The following is a 21,835-nucleotide window of genomic DNA, read 5'->3' as shown; positions in this document are numbered from 1 at the left end:
AATCCCACACAGAGGTAATAAAAAATGATCCTGGAAAAATCGTACTAAACAGCCTAAAAATAACAGCTATATAAAATTCAACTTATTCCAAGTTCAATAAAGCAAAAAAGCTTCTGAGAATACACTTGGAGGCACATAATAAAAGCACTGGCTGTTTGTAAAAGTCATCTCCATGCATAGGTCCACCTTACGTTCAAAATGATAGCTGCCACTGAATTTGGAAGGGGAGGGAAACATAAAAAGCTCTGGCACCGAAAACAATACATAGCCCAATTATATGAATGAGATGTGCCCTAAGTTATAAGCCAGTTTGAAGAAAAGGAAAAAAAATGCCATTATTGAAGCATCGTCTTTGTGATACGTTTTCCTCAAGCCCAAGAGAAGCTTTACTTACGTTAGAATTGTGAGAATTTATGTTTGGAGAGGCCACTGCTTTTATTATAAGATAGGAAATACCCAGAAAGTATAATTAAAATTTAAACGTTGAATCTGAATCTCGACTAAATATGTTTAATACTCTTTTAAAAATGATATGCATATAATATGTATTACATGATAGCTCTTTCTTCAAATTATGCCACTTTATGATTATGTCCTTGGACCCATCAGAGAACCACCTTTCCCTTAGTTGTGTTCCTGTAGCACTGTTTACACACTCTGTGTAGAAGTCAGTTTTCTATGTGCCTGTGTCCTTCCCTAGATGAGAACAGGCACTGCATTTTATTTGCATTTCTAACCCTAGAGTCTCAGACAGGAGACCTGGCACACAGTATGTCCAAAGAACATATTTTCTGAATAAATCGTCAAATGGCTTTCTTTAAAAATGCATTTTATAGTTCTTAATGTAATATGCTGATAGTAGGAATATATTGTAGTTCCATATTCTTTAGAACTCCATTTTCCAGAAAGGGTAAATTTTTAGATACATTGTTGTGTTCAAAACCTTACAGCATATCTATTGTTACTTGAGATTAATTTTCCACCTCTTAGTTTCTCCTAGGTTATTAAGATAAAACATTTCTGAGTCCCTTTGCTGCAAAGGGCTGCATCAGCTAAGCCATCTTTTGTTTTTCATTGTTGCTGGTTTGTTTTTTTTTTTCCGTACATCTGAGAACCCACAAGGCATAGGAGCTGGGTAACATATGCATTGAAACTGAAGTCCCTTAAAATCTGCCCTCTTTTAAGAAGCAGTTACTTTTCTTTGGCATTCACTAACCTAGCTAGTGCATTTCACTTATTAGCAGGCATACTGGTTTTCTCTTTGGCATTCTGCAGGCCCATTACATATAGGAACAGAGCTGGGCCTTTATTATTACTACCCTGAATGTATTTCACAGTAAAAAAAAAAAAAAAAAAAAAGAGAGAGAGTGAGAGAGAGAAATAAAATAATTTTCCATCTAAGGTTTCATATTTAGTTTCATGAAAGCTGGAACTACTATCTTATAGTTGAATTTCCAAAAACTCTAGCTTGACCAAAAAAGTATCTTCACAACTAAAGAAAATAATGAATAATTACCCTCACCTTGCATATGTTACTGCAGATCAGAAATAGCTCTAGCTTATGGAGCACCAAGAAAAACCTGACCCAAGACCGCATGGCGCTCACAGGAAGAAGTCCAAGTGAACCTTTCAGCTGGCGTAGAGCGTCTCCAATAACGGCCCACGTTCTCTCTCGTCTCCCATTTAGGAGCACAGTGTGCCCTTCCCAGCACCCCAACATGAGGTCAGAGTGCGAGAAAATTGAGTGAAGTTAGAATTGTTCAAGAACGGTCAAAATTATGAAACCAGGCAGTTGTGAAAGAGAAATCGTGAAGGTCCATTTCTTGTAAAGGTTCGTTTCCCTACTCGCAGTTCTTGGATAGTAATACCTGCATCAGAAGACTGTTACGTGGATTAGACACTGTAACGTGCGCACCGTGCTTGCAGATCGCAGCGCTTAGCGCACACTGAGCACTCAGCGGGTGATGCGCCCTCCTTTCCTTTTCTTTCTTTGTCAACATGGAGACCATTGTCATCATCATTGAACTTGAGGTTCTAAAATCAAGTCAGAGAAACTAATATAAGAATAAAAATATAGGAGACCATGTTTCAAAGTCATATATATGTATGTGTTTTTTTTAACTGTCATTCTAGCTGGAAAAAAAGCAAATAAACGTCCATATCATGGTGTTGCAGTGATTAGCTGGAAAAATCTAATCACATATTAGACTGAAAAAGATCAATAAGTAAGAATTAAAATGATGAGAATAAAAATTCTTGCTAAGACTAAGTAAGTGTGCTCACATTATTCATGTTGCAATTACCCCTGTTAAGAGTGATAAAGATCTTTTTGGCCCATATTCAGTGAATGGTTCAAATTATTGAGGACAATTGAAATTACTTGAGGAAGACTAGGTAGCTACACAAAGCTATGAGTTTTCAAATACTGGCAGAGTTGGTATAAGGAAGAGAGATGAGACTTGTTTTACACTGTAAATGAGGCAGAATGAGTACTTGTATGGACTGAATGTGCCCCCACCCAATCCACATAATAAAGCCCTAACCCCCATGTCACTATATTTGGAGATACAGCCTAAATGAGGTCATAAGGATAGAGCGTTATAAAAAATAAGGATCAATTTTTTCAATTTTATAAATGTATTTAAAAATAAAAACACTTTCTTAATTTTACTTTTCTATTTTTTGAAAACAGAATATTCTTTTATTTGAAGTCACAAGTTATGATATGCTTTCACTGAGACAAATGATAAGTTAACAACCTAACATTAGTCCTCTTAATGCTTTTGGAAATTTGGATTGGCTGTAACATCTGGAAGTCCAGGATGAACAAGACTAAAGGTTATTTTATCTTAACCCCCCCTCCCCCCACATTTTATGATTCTTCATCTCTATTACTCCTGATATAGAATGGCAAGATATTATATAAAATGGAAAATAATGCATACATTTCTTTTTGATGGTAAAATCATGGATGCTCCTTATCCTGGAAGGCACTAGACTCACTTGGCCCTTGGTTTCAGTAACCATCTGTACTGAAGGATTTGATTCCTCTCCCAATTTCATATGTGCCATTGTCTTTCTTGTTACCACTTTGCCTACTTTCAACTATGAATTTCTTTCATTTCCATTTCCTGGGATCAAACTTCCAGCTTATTTTGGATACTGTCTCAATTCAACATGACCCCAGATTACTCCTGTCAGCACAGATATGCGCCATATATTTTACACCACATATCACGTCACTTGTTTTTATTGGAATAGATCCTGGAGAGGGAGACAGCTAAGTTCCAGTATTCCAGTTAAGGCACTGAAATCGCCATGCATGTGAATTCCTGTGAATTAACAGGAAAGCTTTTCATCCTGAGATCCATGAGTGGGTGGTTTGGGAATAGAGACTGAAGTCCCTTAGAGGTACCCAAAGCTCACTCCTTGGGAAGAAATTGAAAGCCTCATTTCTTTTTTTTTTTTTTAATTTTTAATTGAAGTTTAATTGGTTTACAATGTTGTGTCAACTTCTGGTGTACAGCATAATGTTTCAGTCATACATACATATTCATATATTCCTTTTCATATTCTTTTTCATCATAAGTTACCACAAGATACTGAATATAGTTTTCTGTGCTCTACACAAGGTCCTTGTTGCTTATCTATTTTATACATAGTAGTTAATATCTGCAAATATCAAACTTTCAATTTATCCCTTCCCACCCCTGGTAACCATAAGTTGGTTTCTATGTCTATGAACCTATTTCTGATTTGTAAATAAGTTTATTTGTGTCATTTTTTTAGAGTCCACCTATAAGTGATATCATATGGCATTTTTCTTTCTCTTTCTGGCTTGCTTCACTGAGTATGACGATCTCCAGATCCATCCATGTTGCTGCAAATGGCATTATTTTATTATTTTTTATGGCTGTGTAGCATTCTATTGTATAAGTATACCACATCTTCTTCATCCAGTCATCTGTCGATGGACACTTCAGTGGCTTCCCTGTCTTGCAGGCCTCACTTCTGTACCACAGCACTTCCCCAATGGCTTATGACAGCTGCTCTCTTTTTATGATGCAGTTTAACACTGTGTGGTCCACAAAGCTTTGCCACTTGGAAGCAGGTTCAACCTACCTGGCAGAGCTCCGAAGCTGGAGAAAGAGACACTAAGGTGCTAACCCTCTCCATCTGGTCACAAGTATTAATGCACAAATGTCCGCTGCAAACACAGATGGCAGAGGGGCCAAGACTAGACTCCATCTGAGCAAATCAAAAAATTCCACTTTTTTAAAGGCCTAAGGAAGAATACAGACAGGATGTTCAGTAAGGAGATGAGCATCATTATCCAGTGACAGATGAGATGCCATTGCATTCTCATCACCAAAAGGCCTGAGGATCCCAGCAGGCCTTCTGGAAATGTCCACTGATTCCATCATCACAGCTTTACAGGCACAAAGTTAAAGCCGCCTAGAACAAACACAGCTTCACCTCAAAAATCGATGGAAAATACTCCTCCTGGACTGGGTTCATCTCATCAGTCTTCAGATTACCCTGTATCAGGGCTCAGCAAACCACAGCCTGTGGGCCAAATCTGATGTGCCACCTGTTTTCAAATCCAAGTTTTGCTGGAGCACAGCTACCCCCACCTGTTCATGTTTTGCAGGGCTGCTTTCACACCACAGGGACAGCATCTCAATTACAGAGGTCACATACCCTAAAATATTTACTCTCTCTTCCTTTTCAGAAAGAAGTTTGCTGACATCACTATAATATAATAGTGTATTAACCAGAATAAGAACACTTATCCCAGAACTATCTCATCTCTGTCCCCAAAAAGCTTCCAAAATTTGGTTCAAACACATCCCTTTTATTTAGCACTGGGAAATCAGAAAAAGGGTAAATTACCCAGATGTGACAGAGAGTTAGGAGCATCCTGTACGTATCTGCCAGAGAGAAATATTTTGAAGTTACCTGATGGCAAAGAAGGATGAGCATTTTTTGGATCCCTTTTAGATGAAAAATAAAAGTTTCACTTGCTCCATAGCATCTTAATTGATTTGGCAGTTAGAGTTTAACTGTAGTCTCTTCAAACTGGAAATAAAAGGCCACCCATGTACCACAGTTTTTTGTTTTGTTTTGTTTTACTTTACTATATGATATTCCCTGAAAGGAAAAAAAAGGCATCAACAATTGCATATATAATCTATCATAAGAAACTAAGGACCAGAGTCTGAATTCTATTTTTATTCTCATTTTTTAAAATGTAGTTTTCTTATTACATATTTCAATTATTTTGTTTTGATTCGAATTACCTAATGTGATCACACAAATATTAATTGGCCAAAGAGAACCACTGGATAAATGCAAATTGATTCTGCCCCCAGAAATAGATGTTGACTAATTCAAGTTTAATGAGGCTCAAAATAGCATTTTAAGTACATTTTTATTTTTTATAGACTTTAATCATATCTGTCTTTAGGGCTTGGTTTCAGGAATGCTAAAGAACTATTCTGGGCTAATTAAGCTTGCTCACCTGACAGATTTTCCACAGCTCACTCGACTCTGTTCAGAGCTACAGCAGCCATAGTCAGAATGGGAGAGGGAAAAGGGAGATTCTGTCAGAACAGATTTTGACAATATGGAGACAATTCCATCCCCAAATCAGTCTGCATAACAATGTCATGCATAACTTCAAAATTGCACATATATGGCAAACACAGATAACTGTCATCTCTGCACCAGAGTCCAAAGCCCATGCAGAAACACCTCCTCCCTGATCAGGTGAATTTGTCCATCTGGTGAAGATAAAAGATTGGGGAAATGTGAAATTTAAAGTGTGTTGTTTAAGCCCAGACTAAGAACATTCATTTTGATTGTTTGGAATTATGATTGAAATATTCAGAAATATAATTACTCAACACTTAAATAAACTCATTCTCCTAATGGGTAAGCTGCTTCAGAGAAAGAGGCTCAGTAATTTTGGAAGTTGCACCAGCTCTCATGGGACCACAATATGCCATTTAATTTTTTAAAGAAATAAATTACTAGAGTAAATAGCATTCAAATGGCAAACAGCAAGTGAAATGGAACTCAGCTGAAACAGAAATTCCAAGCCCTACATATGGCATTTTTTTTCTTTCTGCTATTGGATGTTTAAATGATATAAATACAATAACATGTTGTCATGTTGGACCTGGGACCAAGCTTCACTTTACTATGACAATAAGGCTACACTTCACTTCAGTTACTGCTTTCACAAAAAGGGGAAACTTAGAGGCATGTGAGCAGGAGTCAATGAGACAATGCATATCAAGTGTTTTGCAGAGTCCCTGACATCTTAAAGTTTTCTGATCACATACTCCCCAGATGCCCGAAGCTAGACACCACCTCCCACTTCCCAGCCCGAGCTGTGGTGGGGCTGTGGGCTTCTCCTGGGGCTCCCGTCCTTATTGGTTTCTGGACGTTGTCTGTTAACTCTCCCACAGATGAACTTTGCCTGCTTCTTCACATCCTCTGTCTTGTGCCCAGTGGCCACTCTGTAAATACTTGAATTAAAGCTTGAACTGATTAATGTGTGCTCGAAACAATAAGTTAGGCTCTCTCTCGAAATAAACTGCTCAGGGAAGTGATTTAGATCTATTTAGAAGCTTCAGCAACTCTGCTGGGAGCTTGGATTTGGATCAAATAACCTGGGCTTCTGTCTCCACCTAACAGCTAATTTTGGAGCCATGCTTGTGGAAAAATCGATGGGTACAAACACTCCTGTAATGATTACTTAATGTATATTAAAAGTCAGTAGAGAAACATGTCTGTATACTGCACTGTGGGAAACTACTCTGAATTTTCGTACATGGTGTCTTAACAATCACAAGAGCCCAGGGAGGCTGATAATTTTATTATCTGCATTTTACTAGTGAGGAAACTAAGGAATAGGGAAGACACACGGCTTCGCAGTAGGGTCGGAATTTAAGCCTGGCTACTTCACTCCAGCATCATGCTCGTATGCAAAATTCACATGCAATGTTGGATTTGCATATCAATCTTGCATATTCATCTACTAATTTGCATATTCATGTCCAAAATTGCCTGTTTTTCCCCATGTGTGAGATAAGTTTTGGTAGTGTGTGGACAAAGTTTTATTTTATTTGTTTTAATTCTAACTTTATTTTAGTGTGGTTTGAGATAAACTGCACATCAAACTTGTAATTTCTTGAGTACTTTTGCTTAGGACAAAATGAGTGAGTAGTGGTGTTGCTCCTGCTTTGTTTCAAAGAAACCTGTGGCTAAACAACAGGGTCCTACTATATAGCACAGGGAACTATATTCAATATCTTACAATAACCTATAATTTTAAAATATGTGAAAGATATATATGTATAACTGAATCACTGTGCTGTACACCAGAAACTAACCCATTGTAAATCAACTATACTTCAACTGAAGAAATGAAGCAAACAGTAATTTTAGAAGATTTCAGCTACAGCAACAATTATAAGGCAGTTTGTAAATGATCAAAGGCTAAGCAATCGTATTAAGAAATATCCTGGAAAGTTCTTCCTGCATTTCAACTCATTAGAATATATTTCTTTCTTCTCTGAAACAAAATAAAATATCAAAAGACTTCATAATTATGTACACGGTATACACATAATTATAATTAAGCACAGCACTACACATAGTGTTATTCATATAATTATCCTAAACATACTCATATGTGTATGCACATTTTAATGGAATCTGGTAATAAAAATGGCAGTGCCTTTAATGACACACACTACACAGATTTCTCAGAAAATTCCAAATTCATCTGTGTGATATATGGAATCAAATTATTCCCTAGGAAATTTGAGAATATATTAAATTTATATTACATCTCGAATTAAGGGGGAAAAATAGGCTGTTACCTCAAGAGGGGAAACAATGCAGGTGGAGCGAGAAGAAGAGAAAATCATGGCAGTTTTTCAGATGCGTGAATCTTGCCTCAGAGACAATAAAAGCGGCAGGGAAATACCTCTTTCAAAGGTCCCTTCTCACTGACAGGGAAACAAACTGCGAAGGTACGCGTCTGGCTTCGCTGTCACTGGCCCACCTACAGAATTAACACGTAGCATATAAGATTAGAACACGCGTGCCCTGTAGAAAAATCTGAAGTCAACAAAAAGAAATGACAAATAACAGTGCTGGTGGCAATAAGCCATTTTAGGCTTTGCTGAACTAATCACTATGGAATTTATTTTAACAGAAGGTTCTCTGCATAAAACTGTGATTTAATTTATATTTTCCAGGAAAGAATATGTGATTGTTTCTATTTGACCATAAATCTCTTTGCTTCCATCCCCTCCAGAATTTCCTCCTGATAATTCAGGATACTGTTAGGATATATCTAGTACACTATATATTGGACTTACTTTTTTTGTTTTCAGACATATGAAACAAACTCATATGAAACTGAACTCAATTGTCCTGGTGGTTTGGGGTAAGCCCTTTGTGCCTTCAGGCTGTTTGGACTCCTGCCCTGCGCGGCCCATAAAAGCGGGGTTCCCTTGAGCCTTTGCGGTTTCATTACCGCCGCTAGTCTCTGGGGCTCAAAGTGCCAGTTGCTTTTCCCTGTATTTACAAATTCACTTCCTATAAAGTAGATTTTCTGCTCCTGTGGGACTCTGACAGCCCCAGCACAGATGTTACCCCTGTGCCATCAGGCTGGAAAAGCTAGATCGCAGGCAACAGCAAACCCACCTGGCAGGGACAGTCTCCCAGCGGGCAGTGCCGGGAACCCTCGGTCTCCCTCTGCCCTTCCTCCCGGTACTGATGACCCCAAGCCCAGTATTCCCGCCCTGTCACTCGCTTCTTACCCCCCACCCCCCACCCCCATTCATCCTTCAGGAAAGAATCTGATCAAAGCAATTATAGCAAGCTTCTAAATGTTTGATAATTTAATATGCTCCTTCCCTGGGGATATTTACACTTCAATAAGCTAAAAGCCTTCATCCAAAAGGATAAATCTCAGAGGGTAGAATTTCTGCGAACAATAAGCCAAAAGGGAGACGTTTTTGTTTGTTTGGTTTTGACATTTGCCTAGTGTCCTTGAAATCTTACCAGGTCTGTTTCAACCACATAATGGGAAGATCCCTTAAATCGATCACATTACCTTTTATGCACAGAATTTCCAAATGTCTAATCTAGAAGATGTGCAGGTAATTATAGAAAAAGAAAGTTAAGAAGCCAAAATATTTGAAAAGTCATAGAGCTCACAGGATTGACAGCTCAAGACTCAGATGAAGGATAAAGCTAAAGTCCTAAGGCATTTGGATTTAAAAACTCATACGGTGTCCCATTTCCAGCTGAGTTTTATAGACTTGCCCAGACAGACTTGTGCGTACTACCGTAATATTATAGAACATCTATTCTAAGATTCTGTGCCAGGAATAAAGCAGTGAGGAGCGCAAACCATGACCCTATCTTCATGAAACACCTGACAACATTACATTATAAATATTTGTTTGCATATTTATCCTCTGACCTACACTAGAAGCCATTTTAAGGAAGACCATATTTCTTGTTCAGCCATCTGTCTACAGCCCATAGCATAGTTTCTAGTGAATCTAACTCTTAAAAATAAATAGTTGTAGGATAAATTTTAGAGAAACGTTTCTGTTGGACCCAAGTAAAAACCATCAGACAGAACTGTGTAATTAGCAGAAATTCAAAATTTGGGAAAGAGTAGGGCAAGGAGAGAAAGTTGGATGAGAGAGAATTATAAAATTAACGATAAAATAATATTTCCTCAAAGAACGAAAACAATATTTGTTCTTAAAATGGTCATGATTCTGTTCTGCTTTCTTCCATCTAGATAGAACAGTAAGAGCTTAAAAAATGAACTAGCAAGTGTCTTTGATCACCGAAGCTGCTATAACAAAATGCCCCAGGCCGAGCAGCTTATAAGCAAAAGAAATTTCTTTCCACGGTTCTGGAGGCTGGCAGTCTGAGAGATCAGGGGGCCAGTGTGGTCCGTGAGAGCCATCTTCTGAGCCACAAATTTCTTGTATCCTCACATGGCAAAAGAGTCCAGAGAACTCTGTAGGGTCTTTTTTTTTTTTTTTAACTTTTTAAAAACTTGAAGTATAGTTGGTTTATGATGTGTTCATTTCATATATGTGTACAGCATAGTGACTCATTTTTACATGTATATATATTCCTTTTCATATTCTTTTTCATTGTAGGCCATTATAAGGTGTTGAATATAGTTTTCCCTGTGCTATAAGTAAGACCTGTTGTTTATCTATTTTATATGTAGTAGTTAGTATCTGCAAATCTCGAACTCCCAATTTATCCCTTCCCACTCCTTTTCCCCCTGGTAACCATAAGTTTGTTTTCTATGTCTGTGAGTCTGTTTCTGTTTTGTAAATAAGTTCATTTGTGTCATTTTTTTAAGATTCCATGTATAAGTGATATCATATGATATTTGTCTTTGTCTGACTTGCTTCACTTAGTAATGACAACCTCCAGGTTCATCCATGTTGCTGCAAATGGCATTATTTCATTCTTTTTATGGCTGGGTAGTATTCCATTGTATGTGTGTGTGTATCACAACTTCTTTATCCATTCGTCTATCAGGTTTTTTTTAGAGTACAAATCCCATTTCTGAGGGCTCCACCCTCTCAAAGGCTCCTTTTAGTTTTCCAAATTTCTCTTTTTCACATCAGTGTAAATTTATATAAACATATAATTACTGGTGTAGTACAGCATGTTCACAGTGAAAACAAGGAGAAAGTCATGTCTGTTTATCATTAAGAGGCTTTGTTTGTTCATCAAAATGAATGCTTTCCAACGTCATTTTCTCTTTTTTGCTCTTGGCCCTTTGGCAATCTTTTTGGACATGATATTTTTGCCCAAGTTTTTTCTAGAAAGGATAGGTAGGCCACACTGCTAAACACAAAAAGCATGCAGAATGCATCAGGGCAACAGGATGTAACAATACTTGTAGCTTATTCGATTTCTTTTGTTCCTGGAAAAAGCTGTTTCTTGATGTTTCCATGTCTGCGGATGGGTTCAAGTAACAAGCATCTGAAAGAAAAAAAGGACAAGAAACAGAAGCGAAAGATGGAAGAGTGTACTCTCTTGATGGGAAGAATGAGTGTATGAGCTTTTCTACTATGTTTCAATGAATAATGAAAACTTTTTTTTATTCATATGTAAGTGACGTTGTATAATTCATGCCAAAATAAGATACAGATTCCAGGTAACTTTTGACTAAGGTGGTATTCTATCCCCATAATTTTGTGGATGATATTTATGAAAAGAGTTGAACACTTTCTACCAATATATTGAATAAATCAAATCAGGCCTCCAATCTGATTGTACTCTCTGACTAGTTTGCATCACAAATAATAAATTGAAGAAAATAACGTACATTTCCATCCCCTTTCTTCCTCTCTCCTTCTCCCTCCCTCTCTCCCTTCCACCCTCTCAGATTTCTGGACCAGCTGAGAACTTTACGGGCTGCATAGAAATTATAGAAGTCAATAACTGGGGTTCGTTCATCCCGTCCAAGGCAGTGAAAAAAATCCACATCGACAGTTGCAGGTAAAATACTACTAATGGTTTCTCAAATACTTGCTCAAATAACCACCTGGAAAGGTAATATATCTATTTGAAATCATCTCATTGGGACTAGAACACATTTACCTAATTTTGTTCTCTCTTCACACTTCCGCATTTTGCTTTACTTTCTTTACAAACTACAGCATTTTTAAGCTATACCCCAATTAAGCTGGATCATTTATTTATACTATGTTTCTGCTTTGAGCTATGTAAGACTCATCAGACTTACCAACAAATTATCAGTTATACATGATCAGAAAACTTCACCTATGAGAGCGTTCCGAGTATAAACACGCCACCAGTCTTACGCGTGGTGTATTGTTTAGGGTGCTCAGATGCTGCTTCTTTGAGAGACAATATTGCTCTCAAAAAGTTGTCAGTGTGCTTAAAGTTTCATTATTAGCAATATTCCTTTCAGACAATCTGCTTCTGGATACAGGAATCTCTACCTGTGTTTGAAGGGTATAAGCAGGGGACAAGACAGTGTAACAGTTTATTTGTCAACAGAATAAACACACTGCTATATTCTGGCAAATTTCTTGAAATATTGAAATCCTACCATTCACTGTGGTCTAAGGTGAATACAGTCACACAGCATCTCTCTTTAAGGAGTTTATAGTGTAGTAGAGGAGATATTGATGAAATATTTAAGTGAATATATAAATATGAAAAGTACTTTAGGAAAAGTAAAAACAAAAGGCTATGAGAACTTTACATATTTGAATATAATGAAATCTGCTTACTTCACAGGTATGGGAAAAATGTTTATATTCAAAAAAATTTTTAATACCTCAAAAAGTAAAAGGATAGTTTATTCCTCATTGTTTCACCTTTGGCTAATACATTTAAAATATATTTGTGGCATCTATGATGCAGTGGTAGGCAGGGTACGTTTTTTGTTTTTGTTTTGTTTTTAATTAAATGAAAACTTAATATCTTACATTACTTACACTAGATGAGTCATAGCAATTTTAATATAAGTCCAACACCAATAAGTCCTTATATTTTACCATTTGTCCCTAATTCTTGTTTAAAGCCTACTTCCATTTTTTTATTTATTTGCAGTTAGCAGTATTTCCTAATATTTAACTCTGAGATTCTTTGCTCTCCACTTTCTGTGTCAAATACTATGATCTGTTAACTGATACCTAAATAAATTAAAAGCTGTCACTAAATTCATTGAAAATGATACAATCTTTTGATAATTTATATAATTATCCACTAATTTAGCAACTTGATAAAGTTCTTTTTTTTAATTTTATAAAAGTAGGACACATTTAACTTCTGTCTGTAAGAATAAGCATGAAAGAAAATAAAAATTGTGTGATCTCAGCATCTGCAAGGCAATTTTTAACACATAAAAAGGTCATGCAATTTTTTTTCTGAATCTAACTTATTCCACTTAGCATACTGTCCTCCAGTTTCATCCATGTTGCCATAACGGCAGGATCTCCTTTTTTAAGACTGAATAATATTCCATTATATATATGTATGCATATGTACATATATATATATATACACACACACACATATATACATATATATATGAAAATTTCTTCATATCTCTTCAAGGTACTTATTTCATTTCCCTTGGGTATGTAACCAGAAAACAGGTTGCTGGATCATATGGTGGTTCTAGTTTCAGTATGTTGAAGAATCTCCATATTGTTTTCCATAATGAGTGTGCCAATTCACATTCCTGCCAAAGTACACTGGGTTCCAAATCTCCTCAACACTTGTTATCTTTTATTTTTGTGGTAATAACCACCCTAGCAAGTGTGAGGTGATACCTTTCCCTGATGGGTAGTGATGTTGAGCAAGTTTTCATATACTTGGTCATTTGTAAATCTTTTTTGGAAATATGTCCATTTAGGTCCTTTGTCCATTTTGTATGTAATCAGGTATAATCAGGTAGTTTGTCTTTTTTTTGCTAATGAGTTGAATGAATTTCATATATATTTTGGGTTGTAACCCCTTATCAGATATATGGTTTACACATATTTTCTCCTGATACATAGGTTGTCTTTCCTTGTGTTAATTGTTTCCTTTTTTTTTTTTTTTTTTCCATGTTGTCCCACTTGTTTGCTCTTGTTTTTGTTGCCTGAACTTTTGGTGTCATATCCAAAATATCATTCCAAGGGCAAATGTCAAGGATCTTCTCATTGTATAAAACTCTACTAGGAGGTTTATAGTTTCAGGATTTACATTTATGTCTTTAATCCATTTTAAGTTTATTTTTTGTTCACAGTGTAAGATAGGGATCCAGTTTCATTCTTTTGCATGTATCCAGTTCTTTAACACCATTTATTGAAATTTATTCTAAATATGGAATTTATATTAAATTTTAAAAAGATAATGAGATCAACCATATCAAGTATTTAATCATTTAAGAATCAAAATTAAGGTTACAGTGGAAGCTTTGCTTCAGAAAGCCATGCTATGGAAAATGTTTTAGCTCTATTTTAAACAAATTCTACAGTTCTACATGGGAAATGCAGAGACAATATACTACATCCTTGAAACATATTTGTGTTTTCTCAGACAGCTACACTCATTCTCATACATCAAAGACAATTTTATTTGTTTTTATTTTTAATTGTGTGTATATCTTGGAATTTTGGAATAAAATAATACATATATACTTGGAAATAAGGTATTTTTTTAATTTCTGAACTCTCCAAGTCCAAGCTAGATAATCCCAACAGCCTTAATAATAAATAAAATATAGAAAATGCACCATTATTATATCTAAATATAATAAAACTTCTATCATTTCTTATATTTTGCGATATTTTTGATATCTTAAGCTTTTAAATGATTTATTCTCTAGAATTCCATAATGGACTTGAGCATATATTTCAGGATTCTTTTGATTTGAGGATGGCAAGATGGCTTCAATACGTATGAGTAGAATTTCAGAGTACCTATGGGAGAAAAGAATAGACACATGAGTTCTCCAATGATAGACACATAGTTGTGTCTAAAGATACATTAGAATTGAGCTAGTAAGTGCATAATTCAAGCCTTCAACAATCTAGGCTTTATTACCATCTAAGGCACTTAATTGCATATCTGTGTAAATACAAGTATTACTTGGCAACTCCTTAAATGTCAGGAATGGAATGACCAGTTTTGTGAAATCATAATTTCCTTTGATGTATCTGAAAATGACTTGAGCCTCATGTTTGTGTAAATTCTGTTTTCCCCATGGTGGGGGTGGGGGGTACTTATGTTTAAGTGCATAGCTTTGGTCATACCCTCTTTACTTACATTCCTCAAGTGAAATGACACGTTGATGTCACTTACACCCTGGCTCTAAGTGCAGACCATCAAGTGGAAAAGTGGGAACAGTGACCCTGGAGCCAGGCATTAGATGGGGTTGTTCCAGTTATTATGTGTGTCACTCAGTGCTTCCGCGATTCATAAGTGGTGACGGTGACAATAATACTGGCCACACAGTGGTGCTGTAAGAGATGCATAATTTAATATATACTTAAAAAAAATTCTTAGGACGGGGCCAGATCCCTAGGATGCACTTTATCATTATTAGCTATTGTTTTCATTGTAGTTGCTGCGCTTTACCATTTGTTCTTCCTCAAATGAAAACTCAACATAGTCCTTTTGCCTGGATTTTTCCAAAGAACGACTAAGATGAAATTCAGAGGGCGGGGGTCGGGAGAAAGGGGTCAAGTATTTCAGAGAACGCCTACAAGGCAAAAATATGAAACATTGAATATTATTCATCCTTGGTCTTAGAAACCCCTTGACCACTCTTATCTCAGACATTTCTTAAAGATCTGCTCATGGCCTCGGTCCCAGCCTTATTCTAAGTTGTGTGCCATCCCTAGAATCTGTCCTCACCTCATTATTCTAAGAATTCTAAATGCCTCACATTCCAGAAACTCAATTTAATTTTTCCTATCATACTGAGAAGAGCAATTAACTTTTGTAATGTCATTTTTTTTTTTTTACTTCTGCACTATGCCTCAGGGCTTATTTTTTTCAGAATTAAATATTCTACTATAATATTTCACACATAAAGGCAATTATTTTCCTAAAAGTAAGTACAATTTTTTTTCTTATTATCAGATTTGATCAGAAAACATGGTTAATACACTGCAACTCCAGAAGGATTGCCTCTACTGTGTTACACAGATGGGAACTAGTGAGCCTGTTAAATGCTAGTTAACTAGCTAGTTTGTGAAAAGTAGGTTTGAGTCAAGTTGATGTATTTCTATGGCAGAAGAGCTAACAGATACGTCAAGTTTCAAAATTCAGCTCTGCTGCTTCCTATTGACATAACCTTGGCAAGATTACTTAACCTCTCTGAACCTCAGTTTCCTTACCTGTAAAATGAGGACATTAGTAATGGTATCATCTGGTTGACATGAGGATTGAATGAAATTTTGCAGAAGCAGTGCACTTAGCACAGTGCCTGGACACAGGAAGGGCTTCCATTCTGGTAACTATTATGATTAACCACCTTCCCATGTGTTTATTTGGCCACATTTCCAGTCAACTAAGGGAATAGTCATCTAAGAATAATAATGATTTCCATGAGAAGTTTAAGTATCTGTTTTTTTCCCAGTACAAAACGAACAAAATAATACATTAAAATAAATAATGAGAAATAGATGTAGGCACTTAGGAGCAGAGTACTAACAAGAAATTTGTAGGATCTGTTACACTACAAATTGGGTTCATTTCTATTCTAATTTAGCTTTTTTATTTTGCATAAAATTTTTAACTGAAGTATATTTTCATTTCTCTGCATTGTCGAAACTTTCCAATATTCTCTTCCCGTCTCACTCAAATCTTTGTGCATTGTATGCTTTCCTTGACAATTGAAAAACATCAATATTTATATTTTAAAGTCTATTCTACTATTGGGAAATGAAACATTCAGGGAAAATAAACTATTTTTAGTTTTGCTATGAAATGGATATAGTTAGCTTTTACTTATACAAATATAATTATACTTGGTAGAATTTGATAGGAATCATTTCCAAATGTTACTATTCGAGGTTCTGGTAATATATAACATATTTCATTATTATGAAAAATAGAGGCATTGTTTATTTTGGAATAATAGTGTTCACGGTAGTGTTCATGATTAATGACGGTTCTGCAAAAACTCTCTTATACATTCACATCAGTGGTGAGACTGAGGGTCATATACCTCAGTGCCCTCAGGCTTCTATATACTGCACTACGCTTCAGACACATTTTATTTTCAACTTCTGCTTTTGATATAATGCATGGCAATCTTCCAAATGCTTATCATTGCTTTCAGAGTAAAAGTTAAATTCTCTACTAACTTTGCAACAGGACAGTTCACACACCCCTTCCATAATATAGAATTGCCCCATAGAAATAACTGCACAGCCAAGAACACACTTGCCCAGTCCCCTCCACCACACCCCCATCTTGCATCTAGGTGGGACTATGGAGCTGGTCCTCATCCACAGGGTGTGAGCTGAAGTAAAGTGTCTGATTTCTGGCCCATGATGCTTAGGAAGTCCGTTAGTTGTCATTTACTATATGAAGATGACTTTAAGGACCTAACATATGACTGAAGCTTCTAGAGTTTAGAAAAGTTGACTGTTCTAGAACCCCTCACCCCTAAATAATTCAAGATATATATTGCCGACAGCAACACAGGTCTATCAGGACCCATCAGTGACATATGAAAACAAAGCCGTGCAGCAAAGTTCAGTTCAGAGGATGCTACGTTTCCTTCAAGCGTATTATTCAGGTGACTTCAAGGTGACTGTCATGAAGTTGAGAGATAAAGATATGAGGAGACAAAAAAACAAAAACGAAACCATCTTGAGAATTAGGACAAGGAAAGAACACTGCATGTTGTTACTAATGTGAACCAGGCTAGCGGCAAATAGATCAGTATTTCCTAAATACTAATGGAAGTGTATTGCCAAGAAACCACAAGCCTGGATCCAAAAACACCCTGTAAATATAACACATCTCTAGGGCCTCCAAATTTATATCAGCATGAAACACTGTGTGAAAGATCTGCCTTCCCCAAGGGGCACATGCTGCCCAGAGCCCAGTTCAGATACAACCGGAGAGGTGGTGCAGGCACCATGGACAGAGACCCAGTCTAACCAAAACTCTCTATAGAGCTGAGGCGGGTGTCAGAGTGGTTAACTTCCTGCTCCTCATCATTGCTCTGCATTTCCCACCCCCCTTTCTGAGGTGGCATTCTGTGCACTTATCCTGTCCCTGCTCCATCTGTTTATATTAAGGGTAAGGATTGCTTTTGAATTTGTGAGAAACTACAGCCATCTCTAATGGAAAGGACTGGACATCACCCAGAAATTCTTGACTTTGAACTGGAAGCAGTGACTAGATGACACTGTGTGCTGTATCTCTTGGGAAGGGCCTAGGTATGCTCTTTATGGGGGAAAAGGCTCATGCATGGATATTTAAGTAGCCAGAGGCACAGCCTAAGGGGACACAGTGAGCTGTCATCCAGCTTTGACTAAAGGCAGCTGCTAAGAGAGGGACAGCTTTTTCCAGGCACCTTGCCTCCTAAGAGAGGTCAGCAAACTACAGCCGCAGGCTAAGTCCAGCGCACCACCTACCTGTCCTTGCAAGGCCCAAGAACAGAAGAGGCTTTTTACATTTTTAAATAGTTGGACATTTTTCTTAAATAATGTTTTGTGACACTTACATATTGAATAAAATTCAAATTTCGTTCCCGTAAATAAAGTTTTACTGGAACATAGCCCCACCCAATCATTGACACATTGTCTATGCTTTCAGGCTATACCCATAAAGCTGGGTAGCTGTAACAGAGATGTGTGGCCTAAAACAAAAAACAAAAAAAAAGCTTGAAACATTTACTATCTACCCAACATATGAAGGAGGCATGATTCTTCTGCACTTTTTCTCTGTCCTCACCTTCCGGTTGGACGTTGAGGCCTCTAAGATACTAGCTAATGGCGGAGTCACAAGATGGAAGGATCCCAAAGTCCTGAGTCACTGCACGGAGAAATCTTGCCCCTTTAATCCCACTGAGTAGGAAGACCAGCCTTAGACAACTAAGCAAGTAAAAGTGAATGGTTGTTAGGTCACCGACTTTAGTGGTTATAGCAGTGAAGATGATACAAGCGAACATAGGCTGCTAAACTTCCCACCTACCTAAGGTACCAGAACATTTCTGTTTAGCCTTGAACATCCTTACTTTTCTGGCCCCATTATGTCCTTCCAGATTCTGTCTCACTGTTCCTCCACACCTACAGATGTATTCCTCAAGTTTACAATATTTTTAACTCCACTAGTCTGTGGATATTGAGAGAAATATATAAAGAGTTCCTATCATTAAGGATTTCACAGCATCTTCAGGGGAAAACACATTGACAGACAATGATCATGAAAGTGACAGTTATGATATAAACACTTCCTTGGTTGGCATAAGAGTGGCTGTGATTGCTGGAAAGACATCTGGGGACACAGAGAAAGTCACTCAGTGTACGTACAGGATGTGGCGTAGTAGCACAGTCACCTAAACTGGGCTTAATCCCAGTAGGAGAGGTACTACCCTGACCCTAATTCCAAAGAAGGTGCTTAGCTCCGACAGACGCTGCTGGGTGTGGCGGACAGTCCCTTCCGGTCTTTCAGGAACACTCTCAGGTCCTTTTCTGCAGCCTCACCGGGTGTATGTAACTGGTAAGCTCAGAGAACCCCGCGTGCTTACTATGAGACTAGAGAAGTCAAAAGTCAGGTTTCTAAGAATACTGTTTGGCCCCAGCTGGGTTTGACCTCAGATGTGCCTGAGCTTTAGCCCTCAAAATTCATTCATTCATTTATTCAGTAAATACATATTGACTCATTAACTGATGGTTGGGCTCTTTTCCAGGAATTGAGGTAAAAAGACATGAAAAACAGGCCCAGTCTGCAGCTCATGAAGCACAGTCTGGTGAATTTTCAGGAGGAAAGGGTGGTGGGGAGGGGAGTAACCAAATCCAGCCAGAACAGGCACATCAGAATCAGACACTTTCCCTGGCCTCCCTGCTCCAGGACCTGAAACACCTTTCAAGTACAGGGGAGAGGTAGGGTCTTCCCTGCCATAGCAGTGGCATATTCCACAAGTGCACTGGGATACAAAACCAAACAGCAGCAAAAGCAAGCGCCATTTTTCTAATGGATATGTAAACATGTAAGGAATTTTATGTTGCACAGAAGAAAGTCATCTACCTCAGCTTGGGGAAGAGTGGGTACAATCTATAAAGGAAAGAATGCCTGATCTGAAGTGAGAGTTTACCAGAAGAACAGGGAAACATATTCTAGGTAAAGAGATCAACATTTTTAATGCCTTGTCTTGTGTTCCTGGAGCGAAAATACAAGACAGGAAGCCATGAGCCATCAGCTTCAAAATGTCAGCTCTGATCAGACGATGAAGGTTTGGTAGGAGAGAGGTTTGGAGCTGCAGGGGTGAGTTCAGACCTGCAGGATCGCTGTATGTCGTTGGGAGCCTAAAAGTAAAGACCTGACCCTGGACTCAGGGAGACCAGATAGAAAGCTGTTTCAATAATCTACGAAAAAGTGAGTCAGTGTGGGCAGAGATAGAGAGGGAGGGATGCACTGTACTAACCTGTATTATAGAAGGAACCTGTTAGCAGAAGGACGACATCTAGATGTAACTCCTAAGTTTCAAGCAGATTAAGAAGAAACCAAGGCAAGAATGAGCCCTCAGATTTCTTCAATTATCTAGCCACAGCAGATGGCGTCAGCAAAAGTCACCAGGGGAGAAGCAGATGGTGGTGGTGTGTCAGCGGGGGTTCCTCCTGTGCTACTCCTTTAATGAAAAAAGCAATCTCAGGGAGCAGAAGAGAAAAGGGGGAGAGTGACATAGAGCCTACAGGAGTGTTACTGAGCCAGATACTGCCTAACAATAGGTGGAACTGAGGGTTCAGCCTCACTGGACTCAATTAGAAGCCATATAATGAAGGACCCCTCTGGGACTGTCCTCCCAGGGGAAGAAGGGAGAAAGTGCTCAGTAGAAGCTAAGGCTGGAAGGTGTGACTGAGGTCTCTAGAAATGGTGTGGCTCAGAGGACCTTATGTGGTGCCTCTGAAAGCCTGATATAAAGGGTACCATGCAGATTTCCATCTTGGGTATGCAGATTTGAGCTCTTGTGGGAATGAGCCTCCAGCTAGATACATACAGCAGGCAGATTTATATTAGGGAGTCTGTGGCTTAAAGCAATAATATGAATTAAAATATACTTGGGAATACTAAATATAAAAATAAGAGATAAAACCATAAAGGTGAAAAAAGGCATCCAAGGAAAGCTTGCAGAGCGAAAAGGGCTGTGGGCCAAATGCAGACTTCTGAGCACCATTTCCTTCTTTCTACAGCCCTCGATCCATAAAGCGCAGGCAAGAGATGGCTGCTCGGAGGGTCTCCAACGATCTTCTTGCAGGAGAGTTTCACATCCCAGTGACATAGTGTTCATCACAGGTGTTCTGTTTACCTGGAATGCTTTGTAATTCATCTATCTCACTTGGGGACACATCAGTTCACTCATTCAACTATTCAAAAATGTGTACTGGAGCCCCTGCTGAGTGTTTGGGAATCAAGGATGACTTTCTTAGACTTGGTTCCTGATTCTACAGAATGTTCAGTGAGGTTACTCCCTGTCAGCAATGAAGACTCCAGAAGTTCACGGTAATTCTAGCTGTGATTATATGGCAATCCTTCAAGTCTACTGTTAAGCATGAGATAAATCTGTCAAGATAAGGAGGACAGTCAAGCTACCTTGACCTCCTTTTAAATAAAAATGATGCCATGATGCCCATTCCAAAGAGGCTGGCACTTGGAGATGTTCACACACTGTTGGTGCATAAATGCTGGTAATCATACTGTCTCCTGACATCCAAGAAGGGCCAGACCCTCCACATTGCTTTATTGCTAACATTGCAGAGATTGGAGCTTCTGAAGACAGTCCACTTGTTACATAGCCACTCACTAGCTGTTGTGATGTGTATACAAAGATACAAATTAATTTTATTTATTATGTTAGTTAACAAGAATATACAGCATTCAAACCTTTTCATTTTACTATGTGAATTTCACATTCATTTTTACATTCCAGTAACCATCCCTAAAACTTTTAGATGATAAAATTTCAAAGATTTAGAGCATAGGTTTAATATTTTGTAAAAATACATATAAAATCAAATCCTATGAACATGATTGTCATTTTCTGAATGGTACATAAGTT

At 37.7% G+C, this 21,835-nt stretch overlaps 1 protein-coding gene across 1 annotated transcript in view; it reads left to right on the top strand.

Annotated features, from left to right (window-relative positions):
• The window catches only part of EYS (eyes shut homolog), a 1,182,030-nt gene that overhangs the window by 795,319 nt on the left and 364,876 nt on the right, over positions 1-21,835 (top strand). The window contains 1 exon segment of the mRNA XM_031455943.2: positions 11,459-11,571. Coding sequence (XP_031311803.2) covers positions 11,459-11,571 — 113 coding nt within the window.

This window comes from Camelus dromedarius, chromosome 6 (assembly GCF_036321535.1).
Source record: "Camelus dromedarius isolate mCamDro1 chromosome 6, mCamDro1.pat, whole genome shotgun sequence".
Taxonomy (NCBI): Eukaryota; Metazoa; Chordata; class Mammalia; order Artiodactyla; family Camelidae; genus Camelus; species Camelus dromedarius.
Note: the sequence above shows the minus strand (reverse complement) of the source record. Positions and strands in the feature narration are given on the sequence as shown.